The sequence below is a fragment of the Anabrus simplex genome, chromosome 6, assembly GCF_040414725.1.
Source record: "Anabrus simplex isolate iqAnaSimp1 chromosome 6, ASM4041472v1, whole genome shotgun sequence".
Classification (NCBI taxonomy): Eukaryota; Metazoa; Arthropoda; class Insecta; order Orthoptera; family Tettigoniidae; genus Anabrus; species Anabrus simplex.
The window spans coordinates 225,062,891-225,089,702 of NC_090270.1; the positions used below are offsets into that span (position 1 = coordinate 225,062,891).

The window sequence follows — 26,812 nt, forward strand, 5'->3', positions numbered from 1 at the left end:
GTACTGTCATCGTCCCTTACTTCCACACGGACGTCCCAGGTTCGAGGAGTGCATTCCTCACATTTTCCTTCTTCTTTTCTTCCCTTTTATTTCTTTCTTTCCTTCTTAATCCCTTTACCTTCCAGGGTTGGTTTTTTCTCGGACTCAGCGAGGGATCCCACCTCTACCAACTCAAGGATAGTGTCCTGGGGCGTGAGACTTTGGGTCGAGTGAATAAAACTGGGGAGGAGGACCAGTACCTCGCCCAGAAGGCCTCATCTGCTATGCTGAACGGAGGTCTTGTAGTGGGATAGGAAAATTGGAAGGGATATACAAGGAAGAGGAAATGAAACGGCTGTGGCTTTAGGCTAGACAACATCCCGGCATTTGCCTGGAGGAGAAGTGCGAAACCATAGAAAATCACTTCGATGATGGCTAAGGTGGGAATCGACTCCCCCTCTACTCACCTTGTTGGGAGTAATGGCGTACTAGTTTTACTTAGACTAGTGATTTATCAAAAATGACCGGGTAAGGAAGCTCAAATATCTGTGGGGATTGTAATGAAACCAAGCAGGGTGGCAAGCGTTTAGCAGTGCTGATGGATGATACCCTGGCCGGGTAGGAATGAAGATGTGTTTGTGAAAATGACGGTTAGATGGATACTAACGCTTATAGATTGCATGTAGTACTTGGTCGTACTGAAGTTCGCTCACTGTAGACCACCAGGGCTAAATGAAATGTATTAGAACAACATAAGTTACTGTACGATAAACAACCTCTTCCTCTCTATGCCGCGCCGTGTAGTAACTTCGTGGCTCTTCATTCCGCTCGTCGAATCAAACTGCAAGAGTAATGATTTAACTCTTGCACTGTAAGGCTTCTGTATGTTAATTTCATTACGAAGTGCATTACGAAGTTAAACACTGTACAATCAAACACAGTAACCTGCAAAATAAATTACTGGCTTTTGCGCGAAAAGGAAATCAATCCTAAGATAATTATTTACTAAGTTCTTAGGATATAAACTATGTTGTTGTTGTTGTTGTTGTTGTTCATAGGGTTCCCATTACTTGGCAAAGGTCTCTCTCAATTGTTACCACTGAACTCTGTCTCCGGCTGTCGTTGGTCGTGATGATCCCGTGTGGATCTTCAGATCGTTACCCTGTCTTCTTCTCTGCCTTTCCCTTCGTCTCACTATCTCCAGGGGTATCCACTCCGTGACCACCTTGCTCCTCCGATCATGTGGACTTCTCATGACATGTCCTCCTCATTTCCATTTCAAGGTCGGCTTGAATTAAACCGTCTTTCATACCAGTTCTGCAAAGTAAGCCCGTATTTCTGATTCGATCTATCAGTTTTACGATCAGCATACTTTTTCCTCCCCTGAAGGGGGAGGCGGGCTTCATAGACGGTGACGCCGTCTCTCAGGCCGGGAGATTTGTTACGGTGAAGGAAATGCTCCGAGAAGGCGAGGGGGTTGGCAGCCTTGGCCTATACTGGGAACTGTCCCGGCATTCGCCTTAGTGTAGGATAATGGAAAACCACGGAAAACCATTCTCAGGACAGCCGACGGATGGGGCCAGCCATGAGGTCTAGCCCTGTCTGGTCTCCCGAATGCAGAGGCGTAGAGCCACGGTAGAGCCGTAGCCACCCCTCCTCTGCTCGGTTTGCCGGTCAGAGTGCAGAGCTGGTGGACCACGGACCAGCCGTGGCCACTTATGGACCGAGACCCAGTCTGCATCTATATTTTCCTGCTATTCTTCTTTCGTGCTTCGATTTCTAAATGCCGGCGATAATGGAATGGTAGGACCTGTCCAAGGCACATAAACTGTTGTGCGTCTTCGAGGGTAACACCGTTGAACTCTCTCCCCAGTTGGTGGTTTTCCGTGACTGGGTGAGAAGAGTGTTTATTTGTTCATTCATGCACGAACACAATTCTATCATGAAATTATTCACTCACCAATTCATATAGGCACTCAGTCATTATTTCAGACATTCGATTCATTCAAAATGTATGCTGTAATTGCAGGATAACACTATAAAGACTGATTTGACAAAAGTAAGCACTAATACAACTTAGGGAGGGTAAGATACATGATTGTCCTAGACCATATAACTCTGTTAACGCCTAGAACAAAATAAATAAACGTCAAAAACTACAATTTACAAATTGGATTGGAATAGTTAATAAGTTTAATCGTAATGTTTAATGTAGTAATAGGGAAAAGGATGCATGTATCAAGTTTAGATTACCGTAAAATAATAACTCCCTTCTCTGGGCCAATTTTCATGAGTCATGAGTAGCCCAAATAAGCAAGAAAATATGACCTCGAAAATGACGAAGTATAACGCAAAAATTACAAAATATGACCCGAAAATGATTAATATAAATATGGCCATTTTGAATTTGGTCGAAACGGCAATTTCTTGATTCATATTTGTTAACTTAATAATTTATTCTTACTTTCCTGTTAATTTTCTGAATATACATGTTTAGCAGTTATTCAGTCTATTGTCCATTCATTTATCAAACATTTGTGTACACATACCTATAAAGTACTAAGTTCGCTGAGATTATGAGATCATACAACATTCTAAAAGTCAAAACATATTTGCTCCCTGAATTGGTGGTTTGAAATATGAGAAAACTAGAAATCAATATAATTTTAAAAATATATTGGAACGTTTAAGCCCAGATTTCATTAATATTACCGAAGTACGTTAAAGTATAAATTGAGCACCACGAAACGAATTAAGTAGATGACTTTCAATACGTTATGGTAGGGCGTCAGGGCCTATAGTGCAAACTCACATACCTTTTTAATTCTTCTCCGCGGGTGGAAGTGAAGTGTATGACAAGATTCATCTTCAAAGCATCAGGCGCGGAAGACCTCAGATTATCACTTGACACATTCTTGTAAGAATAGAAGCTCCTATCTACGTCACAAGGCGTTATTGATGCATACTTAAATAACGTTAAATCACTGCTGTCGAGTATGCATTCATCTTGAAATGTACTGGTACCTTCTCCTCTAAGAACATCATTTAGGGCCTACCTTGCACACACAGCGAAAACAGTCATTTCGATTGAGCACGTTTTGAAGTTCACGTTGTACACTGTCGCAAACTATTCCATGTGATTGTTGTACTGAAAGTTCAACACTTCTCACAATTTCAATACTTGCATGAATTTTTTTTTGCTATGGGCTTTACCGACACAGATAGGTCTTATGGCGACGATGGGATAGGAAAGGCCTAGGAGTTGGAAGGAAGTGGTCGTGGCCTTAATTAAGGTACAGCCCCAGCATTTGCCTGGTGTGAAAATGGGAAACCACGGAAAACCATTTTCAGGGCTGCCGATAGTGGGATTCGAACCTACTATCTCCCGGATGCAAGCTCACAGCCGCGCGCCTCTACGCGCACGGCCAACTCGCCCGGTACCATGAATTTCTAAGCTAGCAGCTTCTAAACGAGTGATTGCACTCGATATAATTCCAAAGTTGGACTTAATATATGCCAGACTCTCTGACAAACTCTTGAAAAAACAAAATCCGCGCAATCTTGATAAAAGAGGCAGAGTATTCCACTTGTATGAACTGCAGATGTGATACCAAGAAGCAGTTTCATGAATACTAGTTCGCACTACGTAAGTTGAAGATGATTTTGCACAGCTACAGCTGTCGTCAAACCGCCGAAATATGACATTTCTACGAAAATAGCTCAAAATATGACCTTATGACAAAAATAGCCAAAATATGCATTTATATGACAAATAGAAATCGTTTATTTGTGACGATAATCACTTGATTTGCACCAAAATATAATCAGGCAAGAAAAAAGAGACAGAAAAAATATGACTTTTCCTGAACATCCTAGCCCTAGTCATGAGCTTTGTTTTTATGAGATTGATACGTAGCCTATAAATCAGTGTCCTTCTGATAAAAGGTATCACAATAGTAGAAATGTATATATCAGTGCACTTGTTAATATAATTACATTTTTCACTGCGAAAGAATATTTTATGATAATGTATGACATTACTTTATTGTTGTAGTACTTGGAGATGAGGTTCGACAAACGCAGTCGGATTTTCGGCTCCGTACTTTTCAGCTTGAAAATGGTAAGTTCATATAAATGCTATTATTTTTATGGATTGATTATTAAGATCATATTTCTCTAGAATTTTACTGCAAAATATTGCGTTTGTTCAATTTTATGAAAGTCTAGAATTTTGCCTCATTCTACCTGTCTGACTTAAATATTAATAATATTTCTACAAAATCATTATATAGGATTATTGTTTGCAAAAATATCCTTATTAAGGTATTCCACATACAAATTTGAGACAGGGATAATACGAAAAAATACATTTTGGTTTTAGATATTTAGCTTCGGTTTTCAACGTAACATCTCCAACTCGGACAGACATGACGATTGTTGTTTTAAGAAACAAACAGCAAGATTATTATCCCCAATCGACAATATTCATCTAATTAAAGACCTTGTGTTTCATATCTCGTAAAACTCTGCCAAATTCACCACGGTTTTGTAGCGGTAAGTGAATTTCCTTTATGGGTGCATTAAACTGCCTTCCAATTAGTTGTCTTCATCAACTGTTTGGGATTTGTTCTGAGAGTCAATTGATGAGGGTGTTAGACTCCTTGGCTGAATGGTCAGCTTTGAGGCCTTCAGTTTAAAGGGTCCCGGGTTCGATTCCCTGCCGGGTCGGAGATTTTAAACGCATATGATTAATTCTTCTGACTCGGGGACTGGGTGTTTTTGCTTGTCCCAACACTCTCCCATTCATATTTAGACAACACACTACACTACCAACGACACGCAATAGTGATAACATCCCTCCGCATATGGTTGGCGTCAGGAAGGGAATCCGGCCAAATACACATGTGCGACACAATTCGCACCCATGACCCCACAGGTGTTGGAAAATCGGAAGAAGAAGAAGAAGAAGATCATTGATGAGGACGACCGATCAGGAAACGGACGAAAACACTTCCGCGATGGCCATATGAAATGCAATATTTATTGACACATAAGATATAAATAGGAAACTTGTAGTAGGCTACACTTCAATCCACGCTGCTTAATTTCGTGAAATACTCGTGCCTCTGCCTTTATTGGGTCCCGATTTCGATTTCAGACTGATTCGGGGATTTTCATCGTGATTGATTATTTTTCTGACTCGGGGACTGGGTGTTTGTGCTTGTCCCAACACTCTCCTATTCATATTCAGACAACACACCACACTACAAACCACTACAGAAACCCGCAATAGTGAATACATCCCTTCGCATAGGTTTGGCGTCAGGAAGGGCATTCCGCCGTAAAACAAAGCCATCTATATGTGCGAGACAGCTCGCACCCGCAGGCGTGGGAAAAGCGGTAGAAGAAGACTCGTGTCTCTACCTATCTTCTACACAGCTCTCTACAGCGCTCGCAAACGCAGTCTGCACCTGAGTGATGTAATCCTTGAGTTTGGAAAATCAGATGATGGATACCGAGCACAGGAAATCTGGTCTTTATATGCCTTAGACAATAGTTTGCTCACCTCTATTCCTGAAACATCATCGCATCAGTGGCATGGGCATCGCTCCGAATATATGTTCTTTTGCCACCTAATTCTTGCATCGTCCTCCTATAGCCCATTGTGGCTGGTAATAAAACGTCCAGGTGTAGTTTCTCAACATAAAACTGATCTCTGCCTAGGACGTAGACCAAATAGAACGGCGTAAATTTCGATACACACAAAAGCTTTGACTTTCTCGATTTCTGCCAGCTGTCCCTTTGTGAGACGGGGCGAGGCGTTTTTTGGGCCAATGGTATTCAAAGAGTGGTACGCTGGGTCGTCTCAAGGGGTTTTCAGTGAACAGTTCAGAAAAAGTGTTTAGCCTGCTTATTTTCAATAAAATCTTGTTATTATTTAGTTTTTTTGTCTACCACTACACAAAGACCCCTTTCCGAACTATTCATTTTAAAATATGTCAGTTTGTACGTTGCATTGACTAGGTATGTAAACATGCTTACTTATGCTCCACTGCCCGTTTTTGTTTCGAAATCCACTCATTCACTTCAATTTTCTTCATTAGCAGTGTACATACACTAGTGTCCAAAAGTTAAGCATAAGTTGCGAGTAAGCAGGGCAACAGGAAATAGACCGCAAATCGCACGACATATGCACCTACCAACCTTACGTGTTCGCTCTGTATAAGAAAGGAGTGTTCCCAGCTTTGACTAGCAGCGTAACCGCAAGGTAAACACAGCAAGTGCCTGCGCCCCATATTCTCTCAGTCGTTTTTGCTCTGTTATAGTGTGCGGAGTGTAGCCTCGTGGTGAACGCGACAACATAATGGCACAACGACGCCATTTGGATCCCGTTTTGCAGGGTAGAATACTCGGCCGCCTGGAAGCATGTCAGACACAGACCGAAGTCGTCGTATCCTTGACTGTACTATAAAGGGTCATTTCCAGGTTTAAGAGACGATTTCGAGACACAGGAGATGTTAGTCGTAGGCCAGTACCAGGTCGACCAAGGGTAACCACCCCACAGCAGGACCTGCATCTGGCCTTAACCGCCCGACGAAATCGGAGTGCACCTGCAAGACAATTGTCGGTGGACTTTGCAGCCATCTCGGGGGTTGCCGTTCCCCGGCAAACTGTATAGCGGAGGCTCAGAACAGCAGGGCTGTTTGCCCGACGTCCAGCGGAGTGCGTCCAGCTCACTCCAGCACAGAGACGGGCCCGTTTACTGTGGAGCCGTCAACATCGAAACTGGACCATGAATGAATGGAGGCATGTGCTCTTCACAGATGAATCCCGCTTCAGTTTGCAGAATGATTCCCGTCTCACATTAATCTGGAGAGAACGGGTAGCCGATACAACCGCACGAACATTGTGGAACGGGACCAGTATGGTGGTGGTGGCGTCATGGTGTGGGGCGCCAACATGTTGAATGGCCGTACGGACCTGCACATCTTCATGGGTGGTCCGAGAAATACTGTTAACACTCTGATATACAGGGGTGAGGTACTGAGACCACATGTTCGACTCTTCAGAGGTGCGGTTGGTCCAGACTTCCTCTTAATGGACGATAATGCCCGACCGCACTGCGCTGCTCTGGTGAATGAATTTCTCGCTGGAGAAGCCATTCATCGCATGGACTGGCCAGCAAGGTCTGCGGATTTGAATCATATAGAACATGCCTGGGATGCATTGGGGAGGCGAATTGCATCCCGTAAGCCTCCACCAAGGACCCTCCAAGACTTTCGCATTGCCCTTTCGGAGGAATGGGATCGACTGTCACGAGAGCTCTTGGATCATTTGATAGAGAACATGCCACGTCGCTGCGAAGCATGTGTGGCCGTTACGAGTAACCATACACCCTATTAACAGCATATTTTTTTTGTGGAAGGCATGGCCAAGCTTTGTTAGTTGTTGTCAAAGGTGTACTTAGCTATCAGAACCTTTCTGACACTGTTTTTTGGACAAGTTGTGTGACATATGGTGTGTGATTCAGCTTCCGTTTGTTCAGCAATCCGTCTAACATTCCTCTCAGACGGTATGACTTAGTTTAGTGATTACGCTTCACTCTTGGACACTAGTGTACAAATAAGAAGCCGAAATTAAAGCATGGTAAATCAACCATAACAATCTACTATTATGCATAGACTATAGTAATCGGATAGGCAACAGCAATAACGGCACCACATTTCAATACTTTGTGAACGCACCAATTATCAGGGATTGTTCCACCAACACATGGTATCCTGATTCGGATTACCATGGTTATACTGTACCATTTTAGCCACTCATTGATTTTAACACAAGTGCAATCATACTGTTCACTTTTCAGAAATACTCGTTTGTCTTTCACAAGACTCATCTACGCTTTGAAACTAGACCGTAGACAGTACGCATAGCAATTCAACAACACATTCATGCCAACAGACAGTAGTTAATGGATACTAAACCTTAGACAACCCATGAACACTGTACAACAGACAACAAATAGATACTGAACCGCGTCTAAAACCCCTCCAACTTGCCATAATGTACGCAGCATGGGTTAAAGCTATCAAATTCGGGGAAAGATTCCCCACACCTACAACCAGCTACTCTCCGACGAGTCGTCCCGCGAAGCCATACCTTAAAATAGTACTTTGGGTCCGTAGATATCAAGCTGATGCAATACTCCTGGTTAAGTCCGACGTCGCGGAAGTGGCTCCTATAAGTTTACCTTATGATATGTCTTCTGTAAATAACTCTGAATTTCCCAAATACTCTACACATATAAACAATATATACTATGTAAAACTTTCCAGCTTGTTCATTTAACACACGAAATTAATAACTTAATAGAGAATACACGCAATAATAAAAATGTTGTGGAGAGTGATACACGAACTATCACAAGGTACTGTAATATGTACCGTGTGCAGTTGTAATATGCAAAACTTTATTTGATCACATTATTTAAAATATGTCATCGTAGACAGTGATCTAGTCTTGAGAAGGAAAACTGCTTGTTTGCTGCCCCTTTTCAGGATTTTTGCGTATGCTCTGCACCAAAAATGCTTCTTTTTTTCTTTTCCTTTTTTACAATTGGCTTTACGTCGCGCCGACACAGATAAGTCTCATGGCGACGATGGGATAGGAAAAGGCTAGGAGTTGGAAAGAATCGGTCGTAGACTTAATTAGGTACAGCCGCAGCACTTTCCTGGTGTGTAAATGGGAAACCACGAAAAAGCATCTTCGGGGCTGCCGACGTTTGGGTTCGAGCCACTATCTCTCGAATGCAAGCCTACAGCTGCGCGCCTCTCACCAAAACTGCTAGTGGTCTAACGTCACACTAAGACATCAAAAGTTTTCGCCGATGCAAGGATGAGAAAGCGTTATGATTGGGAATGAAGTGGCCATGGCTTTAATGGAGGTATATCTCCAGCATTTGCCTGGTGTGAAAATGGGAAACCACGGAAAAGCATCTTCTGGGCTGACGACGATGGAATTCTAACCCACCATCTCCCGAATGCAAACTCACAGCCACGTGACACTAACCGCACGGCCAGCTCGCTCGGTCCACTTTTAGTTCTAATTTTTAATTCTTTAGTTTGCAGAAAATATTTTAAATAATATTTTAGGGAATACACTGAGCCACGACCCCTTGGCTGAATGGTCAACATTGAGGCCTTCGGTTCAGAGGGTCCCGGGTTCGATTCACAATTGGGTCGGGGATTTTAATCGAATTTGATTCATTCTTCTGGCTCGGAAACTGGATTTTTGTGTTTGTCTCAACACTTTCCTCTTCATATACAGACAACACGCTACACTACCAACTACCACAGAAACACGTATATAAATATATACCTCCACAAGGATTACCGTGAGGAAGGGCATCCAGTCGTAAAACATGGCCAAATTCATATGTTCTACACAGTTTCGCATCCGCGACTCCAACGGTGTGGGAAAAGCGGTAGAAGAAGAAGATTGTAGGGAACGCAGTGAGATAGAAATATAGGCTGCTTCCTGCATGTCGACTCACTGGAAGGATAGAGAAGAGAGCGCTAGAATCAAGGAATCGTTGATTTAAATTTAACCGGCTGTTTTTACTTTTGGCCGTTACATGCATGAGTTGTGCCTACTGCTTTAGGGTTAAATTATTCAAATATTCAATTACATTATAATTACCTGAATTATTTATTGACACCCTTCTTCTCAGAGAACGGGTAGTACTAACAGTATTTAATCAATCAATCCCTACTGATCTGTATTTAGGGCAGTCGACCAGGTGGCAGATTCTCTATCTGTTGTTTTCCTAGCCTTTTGTTAGATGGTTTCAAAGAAATTGGAAATTTATTGAACATCTCCCTTGGCAAGTTATTCCAATCCCCTTCTTATAAACGAATATTTGCCCCTTCGTCAGTGGAAGTAATTTAGGCATGTTTCTCTCTAGCTTAAGTCATTTATTGGCACAAATAATACTCATAACCTTACTAAACTCTGTCAGCAAGGAGTACGGTACGGCAGCTAGTCTTTGTATATAAAGTTATAGTAATTGTATATAACGACAATTAATTGATTTTTCTTTATTTTTTCAGCTTATGTTGTTACCTACCTATACATATCTACCAGCAATTACTTTCAGTCAAGGTAAGGGGATATTCAACATGTGTAATAGTTATGGTGGCTAATAGATGATAAATACATATATTTCTATCTATCTAATAAATTAGTGCCTTGCAATACTCTTATGATAAAATCTGGACAAACATCGCTCCCTACCGAGCTCGATAGCTGCAGTCGCTTAAGTGCGGCCAGTATCCAGTATTCGGGAGATAGTAGGTTCGAACCCCAATGTCGTCAGCCCTGAAAATGGTTTTCCGTGGTTTCCCATTTTCACACCAGGCAAATGCTGGGACTGTACCTTAATTAAGGCCACGGCCGCTTCTTTCCCACTCCTAGCCCTTTCCTGCCCCATCGTCGCCATAAGACCTATCTATGTCGGTGCGACGTAAAACAACTAGCAAAAAAAAAAAACTTCGCTCCCACTAGTAGTATCATTACGTGTATAAGTGTTTTAATTGAAATATAAAATACTTATATTATGCAATAGTCTTAACAGGTAGTTTTCTGACACTTGTCTTCTTCTAAGTCCCTCATTCATTTTTCTTCCATTTGTTCCCTTTCAGTTACTGGAATTAATGTCTACGTAGTCTCTCTACTCGTCTGCCTTGTGTGTATATTCTACACATGTGTGGTAAGCTATAAGCCTGGCAGCTATTCTATTACTGTATTTTAATTTTTCACAAATTAGAATAATATTATTACTAAACTGTGATGCGAAGATAATCCTGGAATAGTTAAGTCTACCTATCAGACATATGTTATTTAGTGTTTAAAAAGTTCTTAGTTGTATGTTATTGTCTATATCGTGATAGAACCGCGGGACCCCCGTTTTACGTTAAATCCCAATGACAGGGACGATAATTTCAATTTAAAAATCTCATTTTATGCATTGGGGGGTCTGTTCGAAATATGGGGCTGCTTTGGTGAGAGCCAGGGACAGTGACACTACTAAACTATCACGTCCTCTAATTTAATGTTTGGTAAATGATTTAGGAACATTGCATTGTGTGGTGAGCACTATCCTTATACTTGACAGGACCCTAAGTAGCTAACCGCGGAGAACCACTTTTAAAATGGGCTTCTTCTCCTTGATGTTATGTTTTAACACCGATTGTGTTGGCTGCGTGATTCGGACTGCATAGTTGCAACCTGCAAATGGGAGAGAGTGGGTTAGAACCCCGTCATTAGCAGCTCTACCGTGGTTTCCCATTTTCACACCAGATGAATGCTGGGACTGTACCTTAATTAAAGCCACGACAGCTTCCTTGTATTCTAGCTCTTTCCTACCCTATCGCCACTAACAACGGACGAAAGTAAGATTTATATCTATTGGACTTATCTCTCCATTTGCTTCAAGGGGCTGAGTACACTCAATTCCAAAACTCACTATCCATAATCCACTTTGGTGGAGCTGGTAGTCGTACCCGGGAGACTGGCTCCTTAAACATTAACTACGGCCAAAGACAAAACTAATACAATGAAAAAAGGCAGGATATGTCCTGCACAGTAATGACATTGAAATGTTAGATGAAATTATGAAAACTGAAGAAATAGAGGGAAAGTGATGGAAAGTGGATCATTTTAAATAAAATAGAAACCAAGAGCAAAACTATTTAGGGAGAGTATTACAAAAGGGTTTAGTGGAATTAAAAGGATGAACCATACGTAAACGTGAGGTATCATCAGTATCATCTGAAGTGCAGGTCAGTACAGGGAAAGAAACACAAGGCCTATTTTGAAGAAATATAAATTTAATACAATTATAATTGTTTCTAAATATTGCTCCTTATGTATAATTCACCATTTGAAAATCCTATCATTCAGTGTTTTCCAAGAGACACTGAGAATCTAAATTAACACTTTTAATTATATTTGTATTGATCATATTATTAAATACATTTTTTCGAATGTATATACATTTCTAAACACGAGAACTGTGTATACAATTTTGTGTAGACTATCTACTGGTGAAGGTTTTCCTTTTTATCTTTCCAGGGTGGCTTGAAGGCAGTTGTATGGACGGATGTGGTACAAGGATTCAGTATGTTTGGAGCAGTGATCCTTGTTGTCATCAAGAGCACTATAGATATCGGTGGCATAGGAGTTGTATGGCAGAGAAATATGGATGGTGATCGAATTGAACCTCCAATGTTAGTTCTGTAACCGTTGGATCTCTTAATTTAGACCTACAATATCCCTAGACTACCATGCAAAGTAGAGGCTTATCTGATTATAGGATTTTATGAGAGAAAATAGACGCCAAGAGATGTTTCAAACTTCCCTCTTCATGAAAAAGCAAGAACACTAATAGGCCTACAATAATTTCATACTTGGAGGCTCGCCCCATGGGCCCTTCTGGTACAAATCCCCTGGCCACTTGCTCATGGATCAGCAACCGCTTGTTCGCTATACAGAATGTCGCTGGAAGAATGGTCAATATTCAAAGATATGACCGGAATGATAATTTGAAGCAAAAAAACTTCATGTGGACATATGTCTTATTCCGAATGGCTTCTGAGATAGAACATATTTAATGTACATTTGTTGTTGTGCTAATGGCGCGCACGTTTGTGTCTTACCCACCCACCCTCTTCGATGTTTTATTCTAGCCCAGGCTACCTCGTTGCTTTCAGCCTCTTTGCTCGGGATGTCTTTCTGCCACTAAACTAGCTCGTTGAACGCGCAGTTGTCCATGGTGTGTTGTGAGTGAAGTAGTGCGAGGGACTGAGAGCGTATCAGAGAGAAGCATTGGTTAACTGTTTGTGTGCACATCAGTCATATGCCCTAATGAAGAATATGCAGATATGGTGTAGAGTACGTTTACGGCTTTTGCGATGGTATTGCTCCTGCTGTTGTCAAGAAATACCGTCGGCGCTTTCCGACACGTCGAATTCCTGATCGTAGAGTGTTTACCAAGAGTTTTCAGCACATTGCGTGAAACAGGTATTCTTCCAATTTCCCATTTTTCTTCTGAATTCGTAATGCAACAGCCTGTGCAGGAACAACAACATATTGATGAAATAGTACAACGTAGTCCTACTACCAGCACACGGTGACTTCATACACGTATCAATGTCCCACAAGCAAGTGTATGGCGAACATTACATGCGAAAAACTTGCACCCATTTCAAAATGTCAGAGAGGTTGGGTGAGTAAGACACATGCGTTCGCACCACTAGCCCAAAAACGTATGTAATTAAATGTGTTCTATCTAGGAAACCACTCGGAATAGGGCATATGTCCAGTGAAGTGTTTTGCCTCAAATGATCGGTCCTGCATTTCCCTGAATATTGATCATTTCTTCCGGGACACCGTGTATATATAGCACCTCGCCAATCTTCCCTCAACCTTTCTTGCCGTCCGCTCCGTAGTTCTCCTCCCATCTCCTCAGCCAGCTCCCAATAGCCGCCCAGTACTACACGCGCACTTTTTCTTGAGCCCGATTTTTAGGGGGTGAGGAGCAAGGAGGGAGTGCTGCCAGTTCCGGTTATACTGCCAACTGGATGGAAATGAAATCTGAATTGAATCGATAATATGATCGATCGATATGAATTTTCTAAACATTTATTATCTTACGTCAACAATTGTGTCACACATACATTATTTAACATTATATAACATTTCTCAATGCGAATCTTGTTACTAGCATGAATTATATAGTTTGGCTTTGCTGTGTAAACAACAACAGTACTAGTTTGCAAAGTGTACGCCAGATGTCGCACAGCGATGAATAAGCGATTCATAGTTTGTGTTTCAAAGGTTGCCGATATGGATGTCGAAGATAACCGAGGTCTACCGATTCAGCACTAGGGAGCTCCAGGCTCAAGAAAAAGTGCGCGTATAGCACTGCTCCACTCCCTCCATGACTCTCCGCACTCGCCACTCCACACGTCTACTCCTGTCGCTTACTAAGGCTAGACTGGTGGCGTGTATATATAAATATCATCCAAACGATTTAAACCGAGGCTATTTTATATCCTGCGGATAAGCGTTTGGTTTCCAGTGATGGGAAGAGTACAAAATAAAAGTAATTGGACTGAATTACATATACCTGAGAAATATCTTACTTAGTTAAAATTACTAATTACTTTGTCAACAGGTAATAAGTAAAATTACAATTAATTACAATTACTTCACAAAACGCGAGCCGTTAGGAAATATCTGGCTTTTTACACCCGAGGCTGGAATGATACCAAAGTTTGCAAGGTAAAAGACATTACTCCATTTTGTGTTGATTTTCTTTAACACAGAGACATTAAGAGGCTATTATAACTAAGAGAGACTAAACTAACTTTCAAAATGATTGTTCCACGTGCATTTTACTGGCTACATTCGTGTTTTAATTATTTTAGGGCCAACGAATTCAAAATATTTAAAATAGGGAGTGGAAATTCGTTAACTCCTTCACTATTTCTCTTCTATTCTGGTTCTATTCTCTACGATGTAATACACTATTATCTAATTCTCAACCAGTAACAAGCTATGAGTAAATGAACGAGTACGAGTCGTAATCCTTGCCTTTATAACCTTGGCGCGACGCCTTGCGACTGCTGGGGCCCGAAGTTGCCAAATTCTCGATGCGATGTGTATCGATTACTAAAATGTAACTATTCACATCAGTGGCGGCTCGTGGATATGAGCAGTGGGGGGCGCGCCTTAGTTTCATAATTCCATAATATATCTCAAGTTCTTCAAACCATGTCATCAAGATACACACTTCGAACACTATACGGTGCAATGCATATGCAATTATTATTATTATTTTTTTTGCTAGGGGCTTTACGTCGCACCGACACAGATAGGTCTTATGGCGACGATGGGATAGGAAAGGTCTAGGAGTTGGAAGGAAGCGGCCGTGGCCTTAATTAAGGTACAGCCCCAGCATTTGCCTGGTGTGAGAATGGGAAACCACGGAAAACCATTTTCAGGGCTGCCGATAGTGGGATTCGAACCTACTATCTCCCGGATGCAAGCTCACAGCCGCGCGCCTCTACGCGCACGGCCAACTCGCCCGGTAATTATTATTATTATTATTATTATTATTATTATTATTATTATTATTATTATTATGCGTGAATGGTCCCTTTTGGAACACACAAAGCTTTATTTATGATATGCTTTCATCTGTTGACTAAAGATCCTCTTCCTTTCTTACGTCCATTTGGTACCTTCTCTTTTTGGTACTTCATTCTCTGGAGTAACTTCCCACGTGTCAATTTTCTTTCTATATATGTTTCGATTCAAAATGTCTTCGGGTTGAATTTGTGCGTTCTTCATGTCCGCTTTTGTTTGTATTATTATTATTATTATTATTATTATTATTATTATTATTATTATTATTATTATTATTATTAACATTTGCCTGTTCTTGTCCACGATCGAATTATGTTTACGAATAGTTTCGCTGTAGTGATCACTCAAACAAGACATGACATTGACTTTACCAAGCATATCAAAGTCCATGGTACTATTGATATCACCCCTGTGGTGATCCATTTATCTCCTTTCCTAGAACGGGAGAATAGCAGGCAAGGAATGCAGTAAAAGGTTTCTGAGATATCACTTCCACATATCCGCGCGTTCTTGTTATATACGTCAGGAGAATTAATTTGTCTTTGGAAAGTCATTTTCCTTGGTCTCCGGTCTTTTCAACGAGAAGTCTGGTGTCGGCCTACCACACTCCTTCAGTTCACAGAAGAAAACGTTAGTTCTTTAATATGTTCGATGGTAATCATACTGTACGAAGTGCAAACATAACACTACGCCTACATATAAATCACAAACTTTCTCCTAATTTCACTTCGTCACAGTCACCTCACGAGATCATTCATCAACACACAGCTAAACATCGCGCTCTCCAGTGAGTATGGCCAACATGAGTCAAGTGCAGGAGACAGTAGTTACAGTCGTTACTCGTTTCGTTATTTAATAATCCTAAAAACTACAAGACTATTTTAAATATATACCGGCACATTTAACTCAGGTAAGTGCCACAGTAAAATAGTTCCTAGTTTTAGGAGAGAAATGGCACAAACTGAGCCCTGTTAAATAGAAATCAAATCAGCAATGTTTCGGGTAGGTTGGCTGCAACCATGGGCCGCGGCAGAAACGCCCCGGAATCTCCGTTAGAACAGCACATCTCTACTGTGCCTCTGATTGGCTCCCTCAAGGCCAGTCGAGCGAGACTCGGAGTATTTGGTCCGCTATGAGAGAGCGCCCTCCTGCCCAGGGCCAGCAGCGCATCGGGCCGCAGTACAGTACAACTCGCGCCCTTGATAATAATAGTAAAATATTTCGCTTGTTAACATTTAAGATTAAAATTCCCTAATTTAATGGAACCCCGTCGGGGGCGCGCGCCTTAGCGCCTCCCAGGCGAGCCGCCACTGATTCACATCTTATTTCAAAAAGTAAATTAGACTAAAAATTACATTTTGTGAACAGTAGCGATTACACGTAAAAATGTTCATTAAATTAGAAAAGGCTTTCGACAGAGTGCATTGGAAAGTCATGAGGAAAAGAGTGGATTAGAAGGACAGAAGTCTAATCAAATGCCTTTAATTACGGTAGAAGGTCATAATATATGTAGAGAATGAGATGCAAGAGAGAAGCAGAATTGGAAGGAGCGTTACACAAGGTTGGTGTCTATCTCTCATAATATTCAACGTTTCCCTGGAAAATATTGGGAAATGCCTGAATGGATGAAAAGGAGTACGAATTGGTGGCAGGAGACTAGAGTGTATTCGATTTGCGGATGACATGTTGTTGTTAGCAGAGAACGAAAGGGTTCTAAATGGAATGTTGGAAGACCTGAATCCAACCTGCGAGCAATATGGAATGAAAATTAATAAGACAAAGAGTATGGTGATAAGTGCACGGGGAGACAAGGCAAACGTCAAGATAAACCAGAAGGATATTGAACAAGTATCAGCTTTCACATACAGTGACTCACATAATTATTCGGACACGTTAGTAATTATAGTCTTTGCTACACATTGGCCCTATATTTCAGAGAGAACCCAGTTTGACAAATTCAACACGACGTTCAAATGTGTACTTTTAGAAAACAGGAGAGAACCAGTGACCACGGAACCTCAGAACGCAGTTAACGTGCTTCAACAAAATTATTCGGACAAAAGTCAGTTGCCGTGCAGAGGTCGTATGTAAAAGAGCCACGGACAGTGCGAACGTAAACATTCAGTGTGTTAGAGTGCTGTGTACAACGTAGGTGAAAATGGGCCGCAGACGAAGAGAGAGCACAATCGAACAGCGGCAGCTAGTAATTTTTCGCCATGCTAAAGGTAAAAGTTGTCGTAAAATTGCTGAAATGTTACAAATGAAGAAACGTACAGTCTCTGATATTGTCACAAGGTTCCGGAAGGAAGATAGGATTGACATCTACCGCATACGGGACGTCCAAGAACTTTTTCTGTGAGGGAAGAGTGTTATATCATCAGAAAAATGAAAAAGGCACCCAAGTTAAGTGCTCCAAAACTCGCTACGGAGATTGCCGCAGACACCGGAAAGAAAGAGCATCCCTAAACAATACGTAGAGTTCTCAGAAGAGGTAACTTTCACGGCCATATTGCAAGAAGGAAGCCCTTCATAAATCAAGTAAATCGATGAAAGACAATGCTGTTTGCCAAAGAGCATGTTAAAGAAGACAATGAGTGGTGGAATGACCTTATATTTGCTGACGAGAGTAAATTTAACATATTTCAATCTGATGGGAGGTTAACAGTTTGGCGGTGTCCTAATATTGAGCTTCAAGACAAAAATCTGAAAGCAACTGTGGAGCATGTTGGTGGACATGTAATGGTGTGCGGGTGCATGTCGGCGAATGGAGTTGGTGAATTGGTTTTTATTGAGAGTAAAATGGACCACTTTCAATACCTTAAAATAGTGAGGGACAGTATGAAAAAGAGTGCTGAAAAGATGAGGATTGGTGAACATTTTAAGTTTTATGAAGAAAACCACCCAAAGCATATGGCCTGGAATGTAAGGATGTGGTTATTGTTTAATTGCGCAAAGGTGCTTCATCCTCCCCCTCAATCACCAGACTTGAATGGGATTGAGAATCTCTGGAACAAACTGGATAAAGAAATAAGGAAAACAACAATCACATCTAGAGAATAATTGAAAAATGGGCTTCAAGAAGAGTGGCAGAAGATATCTCCCGATTACATCCGGAAATTAGTGGAGAGCATGCCAAGTCAACTCACGGAAGTAATTATAATGAAAGGAAAGCCCACCAGATACTGAACCCTTAGTACCATAAGTAAAACGGCAAGTGTCCGAATAATTTTGTGTAATATTGGTTTTGATTTTGATTTCGTTTTTAATGATTATATTTTCATTGAACATGTTCATTAGAAGAATGATGGATGTTTAGCTTTATTATTCCATACAGAAACTTGTATCTAATTTATATGAGTGCTTTATTATTACTGAAAGCACTAATACAAAGGAAACTATAATAAATCATGTCTGTCCGAATAATTATGCGAGTCACTGTATACAGTGTGCCATTTCAGTCATAAAATTATAATTTAATGGACCTAAAATGGACGCAATTGCCAAGATATAAGTTAAATATGATGCATAAACTGTCATCGATATCAATGAGATAAAATATATTACGAGATCGAAGTAGAAAAGATCAAGGTGGCAGTGACTGAGACAAAGAAAGAATTCAGAAATGTTAGGACAATACTACTGTATTAAAATATTGAAAGAGCAAGCTTGAGAAACAGTCGTGTTGATCTGGAACCTAACGCATATGATATTTCAAGACTTAGAAAGAAATTCATTTAAGGAAGAAGATCGGCAGTACTTATTGGAGAACGTATAATTACGGAAATCTGCGACACAAGAAGAAAATGAGAAAGAAGTGCATACATTGGTTTAATGAAGATGATGCGATGCCAGTCGTCCTCTGTCCATGAATATCGGACAAGGCACCACTCCAAACACAGGTATTGGTGGTCTAGTGTCAATGACAACCGACGTATGGGGCGACAGGACCCCAATCCGGCGGATTGCGAGTCGTCGAGACACTGTGCGGGAATTCACAGGATATTGTAGAGTCTCCAGTACATGTTCGCGGATGGCGGGTGCCGAAGTTATGGGATCCCGCAATGCTTGGCGCATCATACGACGGTCCTCCCTCTGGGTGGTGTTTCTTGGTCGACCCGAACCTGCACGACATGATTGAGTGCCCTCACGTACCCATTGAGTCCAACATCGGACCACTATGACATCTGAATGGCCCACATGCCTGGCAATTGCACGATGCGACCTACCAGTCTCATGCAGTCCCACAACGCGGCCTCTGTCAAATGCTGTCAGTTAGTGGATAGGCTGTCTAACGCGCCTGCTTCGTACTGTACGTACTCCTTACTCCTTCCTCTCTGCACGTCTGACTGGTAACAACTTATCAACAACAGGACGGTGCCATCACGAATGCACTTTGATGGACGTTCTACACATTACAGATCCTTGTAAATCTAATCATTTACTAACACATCAATGGTGTTCATGTACGCCGAAATGGGATAATATCGGACCACGCCTTCTGGGTGCGTAACTTTTTTATCAGGCAGTATATATAAGTAAAAATTACTAAGATAATAATCATCATCATCATCATCATCTGTTTACCCTCCAGGTTCGGTTTTTCCCTCGGACTTGGCGAGGGATCCCACCTCTACCGCCTCATAGGCAGTGTCCTGGAGCTTCAGACTCTTGGTCGGGGGATACAACTGGGGAGTATGACCAGTACTTCGCCCAGGCGGCCTCACCTGCTATGCTGAACAGGGGCCTTGTGGAGGGATGGGAAGATTGGAGGGGATAGGCAAGGAAGAGGGAAGGAAGCGGCCGTGGCCTTAAGATAGGAACCATCCCGGCATTCGCCTGGAGGAGAAGTGGGAAACCACGGAAAACCACTTCCAAGATGGCTGAGGTGGGAATCGAACCCACCTCTACTCAGTTGACCTCCCGAGGCTGAGTGGACCCCGTTCCAGCCCTCGTACCACTTTTCAAATTTCGTGGCAGAGCCGGGAATCGAACCCGGACCTCCGGGGGTGGCAGCTAATCACGCTAACCACTACACCACAGAGGCGGCCCAAGATAATAATCGTTACAAGTAATTTGATGACTTTTACTCAGTTACTTACCAACTGTACTATTTAACAAATTTACCCATATTTAATGGAGTACTTTGTAGTTTCAAATTCCTATTGCCTTTTCAAATGATATACTAAAAATGTAATGGAAGTTGTAAATTGGATCTGAAGTTGTAAACTTTCATTGTATTTTTCGCAGGCTTTTGAGTAGCTTATTTTCTACACTCAAGAGAAGACAGATCGTCGGCTTTGGTTACTGTCATCAATATAGCCCAAAGGATATCCTTCAACAACGTGTTTGTTCCCCCAGAGAGCCAGTATTTTCCCATCTGTTGCACCTACAAGAACAACGTTCAAAGGAAAGTTTTAAATGCGATTCAAAACAGAGTGTGAGAAGGTGGCAGGGGGAAAAGCATTTTTTAAATATTTTATAAGGAAATATTTACTTGAAGTATGGTTCCATCTTTACAATCGAATGATATATCATGTATATAATTTCCATTTATTTTGGAAAGACCTCCTGTATCTGCCGCTAAGAACAAGGTAAAACATATCAATTTTATGTACATATGTATTAATAAAAGAACATTCAAAATTAGCTACAGAGGTGGTGTCCCAGGATCTTGATGGAGGCTCGGAGGACGAGGGTCGCGATTTCGGGGATGAGCTTCATTGGGAGTTGGAAGCGCTTCCATGTGGCGACGAAGTGACGAGGTATGGTACCGCAAGCTCCGACCATTATCCCTATTATTTCAATTTCCTGAAGGTGGTATTTAGATTTGTAGTAAGGGATAGTTGGTTTGTATTTGTTAATCTTTTCTAGATTAACCTCCTCTGGATGACCGTACGATATCAAGGGCCATGAAAATGATCCCTTTTTATATCATCATCCAACAAAATGTCAGTGGGATACGTTAAATGGCTATCAGTAAAGCCATTGTTTATATACGAGCATTAGGCTAGCCTGAGCAATATTGTTTAACTTCACTTCAAGTGCTACTGATTTTAAGAGACGCCTCTACAGTCAACAGAATATTGGGAAATGTCATGGAAAATTAAAGGGACACAGTCCCTGAATGGGTGTGGTGTCAGGGTGACTTCATCACTTCTCACAGAAGCAATTGTGAGCAAAATCACGCCACGTAGATTATAGGTCCAGTGGATTATAAATTACGAACAATCATGTAAAACTTCTAAGTTACTTTCATCCTTTACATTAAAGTGTTAATATTGAATCCATGGCAACGATAACATGATATTCATTGGTGAAATCTGAATCACCAGTCTCCCGAGTCCATGAACAGTGGCTCCTTGCCCAGTAATTAAAAACCATGAGCTGATCGTATGGAAGGTGAAGTTATTTGGATTTGAAAATGCAGCGGTTCATCTCTGTGGTGTAGTGGTTAGTGTGATTAGTTGCCACCCCCGGAGGCCCGGGTTCGATTCCCGGCTCTGCCACAAAATTTAAAAAAGTGGTACGAGGGTTGGAACGGGGTCCACTCAGCCTCAGGAGGTCAACTGAGTAGAGGTGGCTTCGATTCCCACCTCAGCCATCCTCGAAGTGGTTTTCCGTGGTTTCCCACTTCTTCTCCAGGCAAATGCCAGGATGGTACCTAACTTAAGGCCACGGGCACTCCCTTACCTCTTCCTTGTCTTTCCCTTCCAATCTTCCCATCCCCCGCACAAGGCCCCTGTTCAGCATAGCAAGTGAGGCAGTCTGGGCGAGGTGCTGCTCATCCTCCCCAGTTGTGTCCCCCGAACCAATGTCTCACGCTTCGGAACACTGCCCTTGAGGCGGTAGAGGTGGGATCCTTCGCTGAGCCTGAGGGGAAAAGCCAACCCTGGAGGGTAAACGGATTAAATAAAGAAGACTTGATACTGAAATGTAAACAATATTCAGGAAGTAATGGCGGCATATAGGTCTATTAATACAGTGCCAGTCTTCCGTCCCTTTGAATGTAGTTTTAGACCACACTTCGCTCACACAAATTTTATAGACAACCTAAAAAATCGAGCCATCCCGGTGTGCACATTCTACGGATGTTGAATACACTCCGTAGAACTACGACAGCCTTTTTCCATGGATGTGGGAGTAGTAGAGCTCTTGAATGAACTCAAACATTCGCAACAGCGAATGAAACCTTTATACACGTAGGTCTACGCCAGGGCCTCTCAGGGTGCAGGCACTGGTGCACTGCGCGGCGCAAGGTGCAAAAGACGACTTCGCTAGGTTCACCAGAGTGCAGACCCCCACTCCTCGATTTTGAGCGATGCCTGTCTCCCCCTTCCTCTCTTGCTGTGCAGCGCTCCACCACCCGAGCGGAGTTGAACCGAGTTTCGCCGAGCTTATGCGAGTCGCTCCGAGACAAAACGCTGGTCCGAATAGAGCCGAGTCGGACTGATGCACTGTGCACAGAACCTCTGCACCTCGGATTGCATGCGTGAGATTTTGGGTGTTTGAGTGGCCCTGGTCTACGCCAAGCATATTGGATAAAGTGTAATCTTTCGGTGACCACCTCAATTGGATCCGACATTGAATTCATAAGTAGCCGGATGAAGTGCGAGCTGGTTCGAATCCACGGAGATGATGTTTCTTATTTATTTATGTTGTTTCACATACACTTTTTCAGCAACTGGTTGTTTATGTAGCCCTGAGAATGGCCGTTTCATGATCAGGTGTGGACGAGAACAGTGTGACCGGTGTGACCTGAGGTACGAGAACACAAATTCGCTAACGCAGTATGTGCTCAAAATGGTGACCTTGATTAGTGCGCATCTGGGCATGTTAGGTGTAACGGATCTGCAGGCCTCCGTAATTAGATTTCGAAGGTTCTCAGGATCTCCCAGCTGTTGTGCGTAGACTACTTGTTTAAAGAGCAAAGTCATCTCCGTACAGGCCATGAAGGCCCATGAAGTGGTGGAAGGTAAAGGCTTCCACTATTCGTAACCTCGGCACTTGATGAGGTAGAGTGGTTAGCTCTACGCCCGGCCGCCTTTGCCCCCAGGAATTAACCTGGTACTCATTTTGGTATAGGCTGAGTGAACCTCAGGGCCATGTGCACCTCCGGAAGTGGAAATCTCGTTTCTTAAATTTTACGACTTCCTAACGGGGATTCGAACCCACGTTCTTCCGGGCGAACCGAGCACGCCTTTACCGCCTCGGCCAGGCAGCCCGTTACTTGTTTAAAAGGTCACATAAAAGACAATGGTGTTAAATCTGATGATATGGCGGGCCAATGTATAAGTCCTCCCCGTCCTATCCATTAACAGGGGTGTGTAGAATTCAGTTGGTTGCGGACGACTGCTGAATTGTGCGGTCCATGCTGAAACGACATGGCAACACGCTGTCCTAGAGGCACATCCTCTAACATGAGTGGTAATAGATGGCGGAGATGATGTAGGTAGCAGGCTCCTGTCAAATGGCCCTCGAAGAAATGTGGGAGTAGCCTATTAGGTGGTTACCCAAAATACCACACCGAACACTTTTTTTTTTCACAAATTGTTTTACGTCGCACCGATACAGATAGGTCTTATGGCGACGATGGGATTGGAAAGGGCTAGGAGTGGGAAAGAAGCGGCCGTGGCCTTAATTAAGGGGCAGCCCTAGCATGAGCCTTGTGTGAAAATGGGAAACCTTGGTAAACCATCTTCCAAGGCTTCCGACAGTGGGGTTCGAACCCACTATCTATCGAATACTGGATATTGGCCGCAATTAAGCGACTGCAGCCAATTGTGCCCTCCCCATCGTGCATGAAATGCTGCCTCTCTTATCGAGTCAACGCTCTAATAATGCATGTTGTGGTGATTCACAGTACCATAATTGTGAGACTGTGATTCATCCGAAAAGAAGATTTTCGAAACAAACGCCCCATCATTTTCCACCTGCCTCGGTATCCATTCACCAAAGTTGACCTGAGCTCCGAAATCGGCCGCGTGGAGCTCCTGGTGTAGTTGCAGGTGACAGGGGTGAAAGCGACTGCCATCCAAGATACGTACTACATGTGGTAAGGGACGGATCCCTCGTGAATCCGAGGGAAAAACGAACTATAGAGGGTTAACAGATTAAGAAACAAAGGAAGAAAGAAAGAAAGAAACAAACAAAGAAATAATAATAAAGCACCGAGTAAGTTCACTGCGATGAATGGTTGTGAAACGGTAAGCTTGCATTCGGTATCTGGCGGTTTTCAAACTCCACTGTCAGCAATCCTGAAGATGGTGATCCCATTTTCAGTTGAAGGAAATTCCGAAGTTGTACCAGTATTAATGCATCTACTTTTCCCCGTGCTATTCAATCGCTGTCAATCCTTAGTGTGACGTTAACTCACAGCGAAATGACTTCTTTCATTCTTCTTTCTTTCTTTCTTTCTTTCTTTCTTTCTTTCTTAATCTGTTTACCCTCCAGGTTTGGTTTTTCTCTCGGACTCAGCGAAGGATCCCACCTCTACCACCTCAAGGGCAGTGTTCTGTAGCGTGAGACATTGGGTCGGGGAATACACCTGGGGGAGAATGACCAGTACCTCACCCTGGCGGCCTCACCTGCTATGCTGAACAGGGGCCTTGTGAGGGAATGGGAAGACTGGAAGGGATAGACAAGGAAGAGGTAAGAAAGCGGCCGTGGCCTTAAGTAAGGTACCATCCCGGCATTTGCCTGGAGGAGAAGTGGGAAACCACGGAAAACCACTTCCAGGATGGCTGGAGTGGGAATAGAACCCACCTCTACGCATTTTACCTCCCGAAGCTGAGTGGAGCCCGTTCCAGCCTTCGCACCACTTTTCAAATTTCGTGAAAGAGCCGAGAATCGAACCCGGGCCTCCAGGGGTAGCAGCTAATCATACTAACCACTACACTACAGAGGCGGACACGAAATAACATTTTTACATATAAAACAAGTTATTATGAGAAAATCGTACAGAGTTGTTGAGTAACTCGAGTTTGTGTATAATTATTTGATAGAGCAGCATAGATATTATTCTCTCGAGACACTCATAAATCAGAAATTCGTGTGTTTTCTTTGTTTTTGTTTTGTTTTGTTTTGTTTTTAAAACACAATTCCTCTCTGTCTCCACAGATTCGACCCTGATCCAACGCTCCGATATTCGTTTTGGTCTCTAACCATTGGAATGTTTGGTATAATGCTTCAAATGGCAGTCTTCAATCAGAATATCATGCAACGTTACATGAGCCTGCCTCGTCTACGAACAGCCAAAATGTGAGTATACGTACATTTCGTTGAGAAAAAATGTATCGGAGCCTGCAAAGAAATTAACGTAGAGACGATGGCGCTTTGGTACCCTTCCCGCATGTTGGGAATCGTAGAAAAATGATATTATACGGTACCTGAAGTAGCGGAGAGGAGAGATCCTTCTTTTTCCCTTGCCAGGGACCCAACAACATGCCCCAAGAAGTATTCTTACTTATATCGAATAAATAAGGGAAATGCAATCATTTTTCTGTGTTGTTATTGACAGTCAATCAATCACTACTAATCTGTATTTATGCCAACAGCCCAAGTGGCAGATTCCCTATCTACTGTTTACCTAGTCTTTTCTTAAATAATTGCAGAGAATTTGGAAATTTATTGAACATCTTCCTTGGTAATTTATTCCAATCCCTAACTCCTCTTCCTATAAATGAATATTTGCCCCATTGTGTCCTTTTGAATTCCAACTTTATCTTCATGTTGTGATCTTTCCAACTTTTAGAAACACCACTCAAACTTACTGGTCCACCGCTGAAATACTTGCCATTAACTCAGCCATCATGTACGGCGTCCATCACGTCAGCAGAATATTAATTCTCAGGGACTCCAAAAGTGCACTTCAAAAACTAGAACAACCATGCAGGAACACGCGTTCGAATAAATACATCATGGGCATCCTAAGTACTATATACCATGCTAAGGAAAACGGAAAAGGAGTTCATCTTATGTGTATGAAAAGCCACACTGGAATTATACACAATGAGACAGTAGACCAACTGGCAAAGCAGAGCATTACAGAAGTCCAGTTCCAAGCACTACCGCTGACATACACGGACTTCCAAAGCCACATCAAGAAACAGGCTTACAAGGAATGGTCAAATTACTGGGCAACAACTCAATTCATCAAAGGCAAGCATTACGCCGCTATTCAGAGACACATCACACAGAAACCATGGTTCAATCTACTATCTCTAACTCACCGCCATATCACATCAATTATCAGAATGAGACTTGGACATGTATCTTACCCCAGTCATCTGTTCAGACTCAACGTTATAGACTCGCCAAATTGTCCCTCTGACCCCAATCAAGACGTATACCTCAATCATACAATTTTAGGATGCACTAGGTACAAACCACAAGAATCCAATTTATATCAAACGCTTATACAACTCAAAGTTCCACTTCCCACTTCCGTTTCGTCGTTGTTTAGCAGCTATGACATCGGTAAATATCAAGCGATAGCCACATTTTTAAGTGAAGCCAAATTGATTACATAATTTGTAATAGTAGATGGAAGAGTGCTATTCAATCAACTACAGCAAGACCAGGAGCTGATTGCGGATCAGACCATGAACTCTTAATTGCAAAATTC

At 42.3% G+C, this 26,812-nt stretch overlaps 1 protein-coding gene across 2 annotated transcripts in view; it reads left to right on the forward strand.

The window, feature by feature from the left end:
- LOC136876357 (sodium-coupled monocarboxylate transporter 1) overlaps positions 1 to 26,812 on the forward strand; it is a 176,744-nt gene that overhangs the window by 87,057 nt on the left and 62,875 nt on the right. For both annotated transcript variants that reach the window (XR_010860577.2, XM_067150234.2), the window contains exons 3-7: positions 4,034 to 4,099; positions 10,089 to 10,140; positions 10,680 to 10,747; positions 12,112 to 12,266; positions 25,306 to 25,446. Coding sequence is in view for 1 of the 2 variants with exons in the window: in XM_067150234.2 (XP_067006335.2) it covers positions 4,034 to 4,099; positions 10,089 to 10,140; positions 10,680 to 10,747; positions 12,112 to 12,266; positions 25,306 to 25,446 (482 nt within the window). In the remaining variant the exon portion in view is untranslated. The remainder of the gene's footprint in view (positions 1 to 4,033; positions 4,100 to 10,088; positions 10,141 to 10,679; positions 10,748 to 12,111; positions 12,267 to 25,305; positions 25,447 to 26,812) is intronic.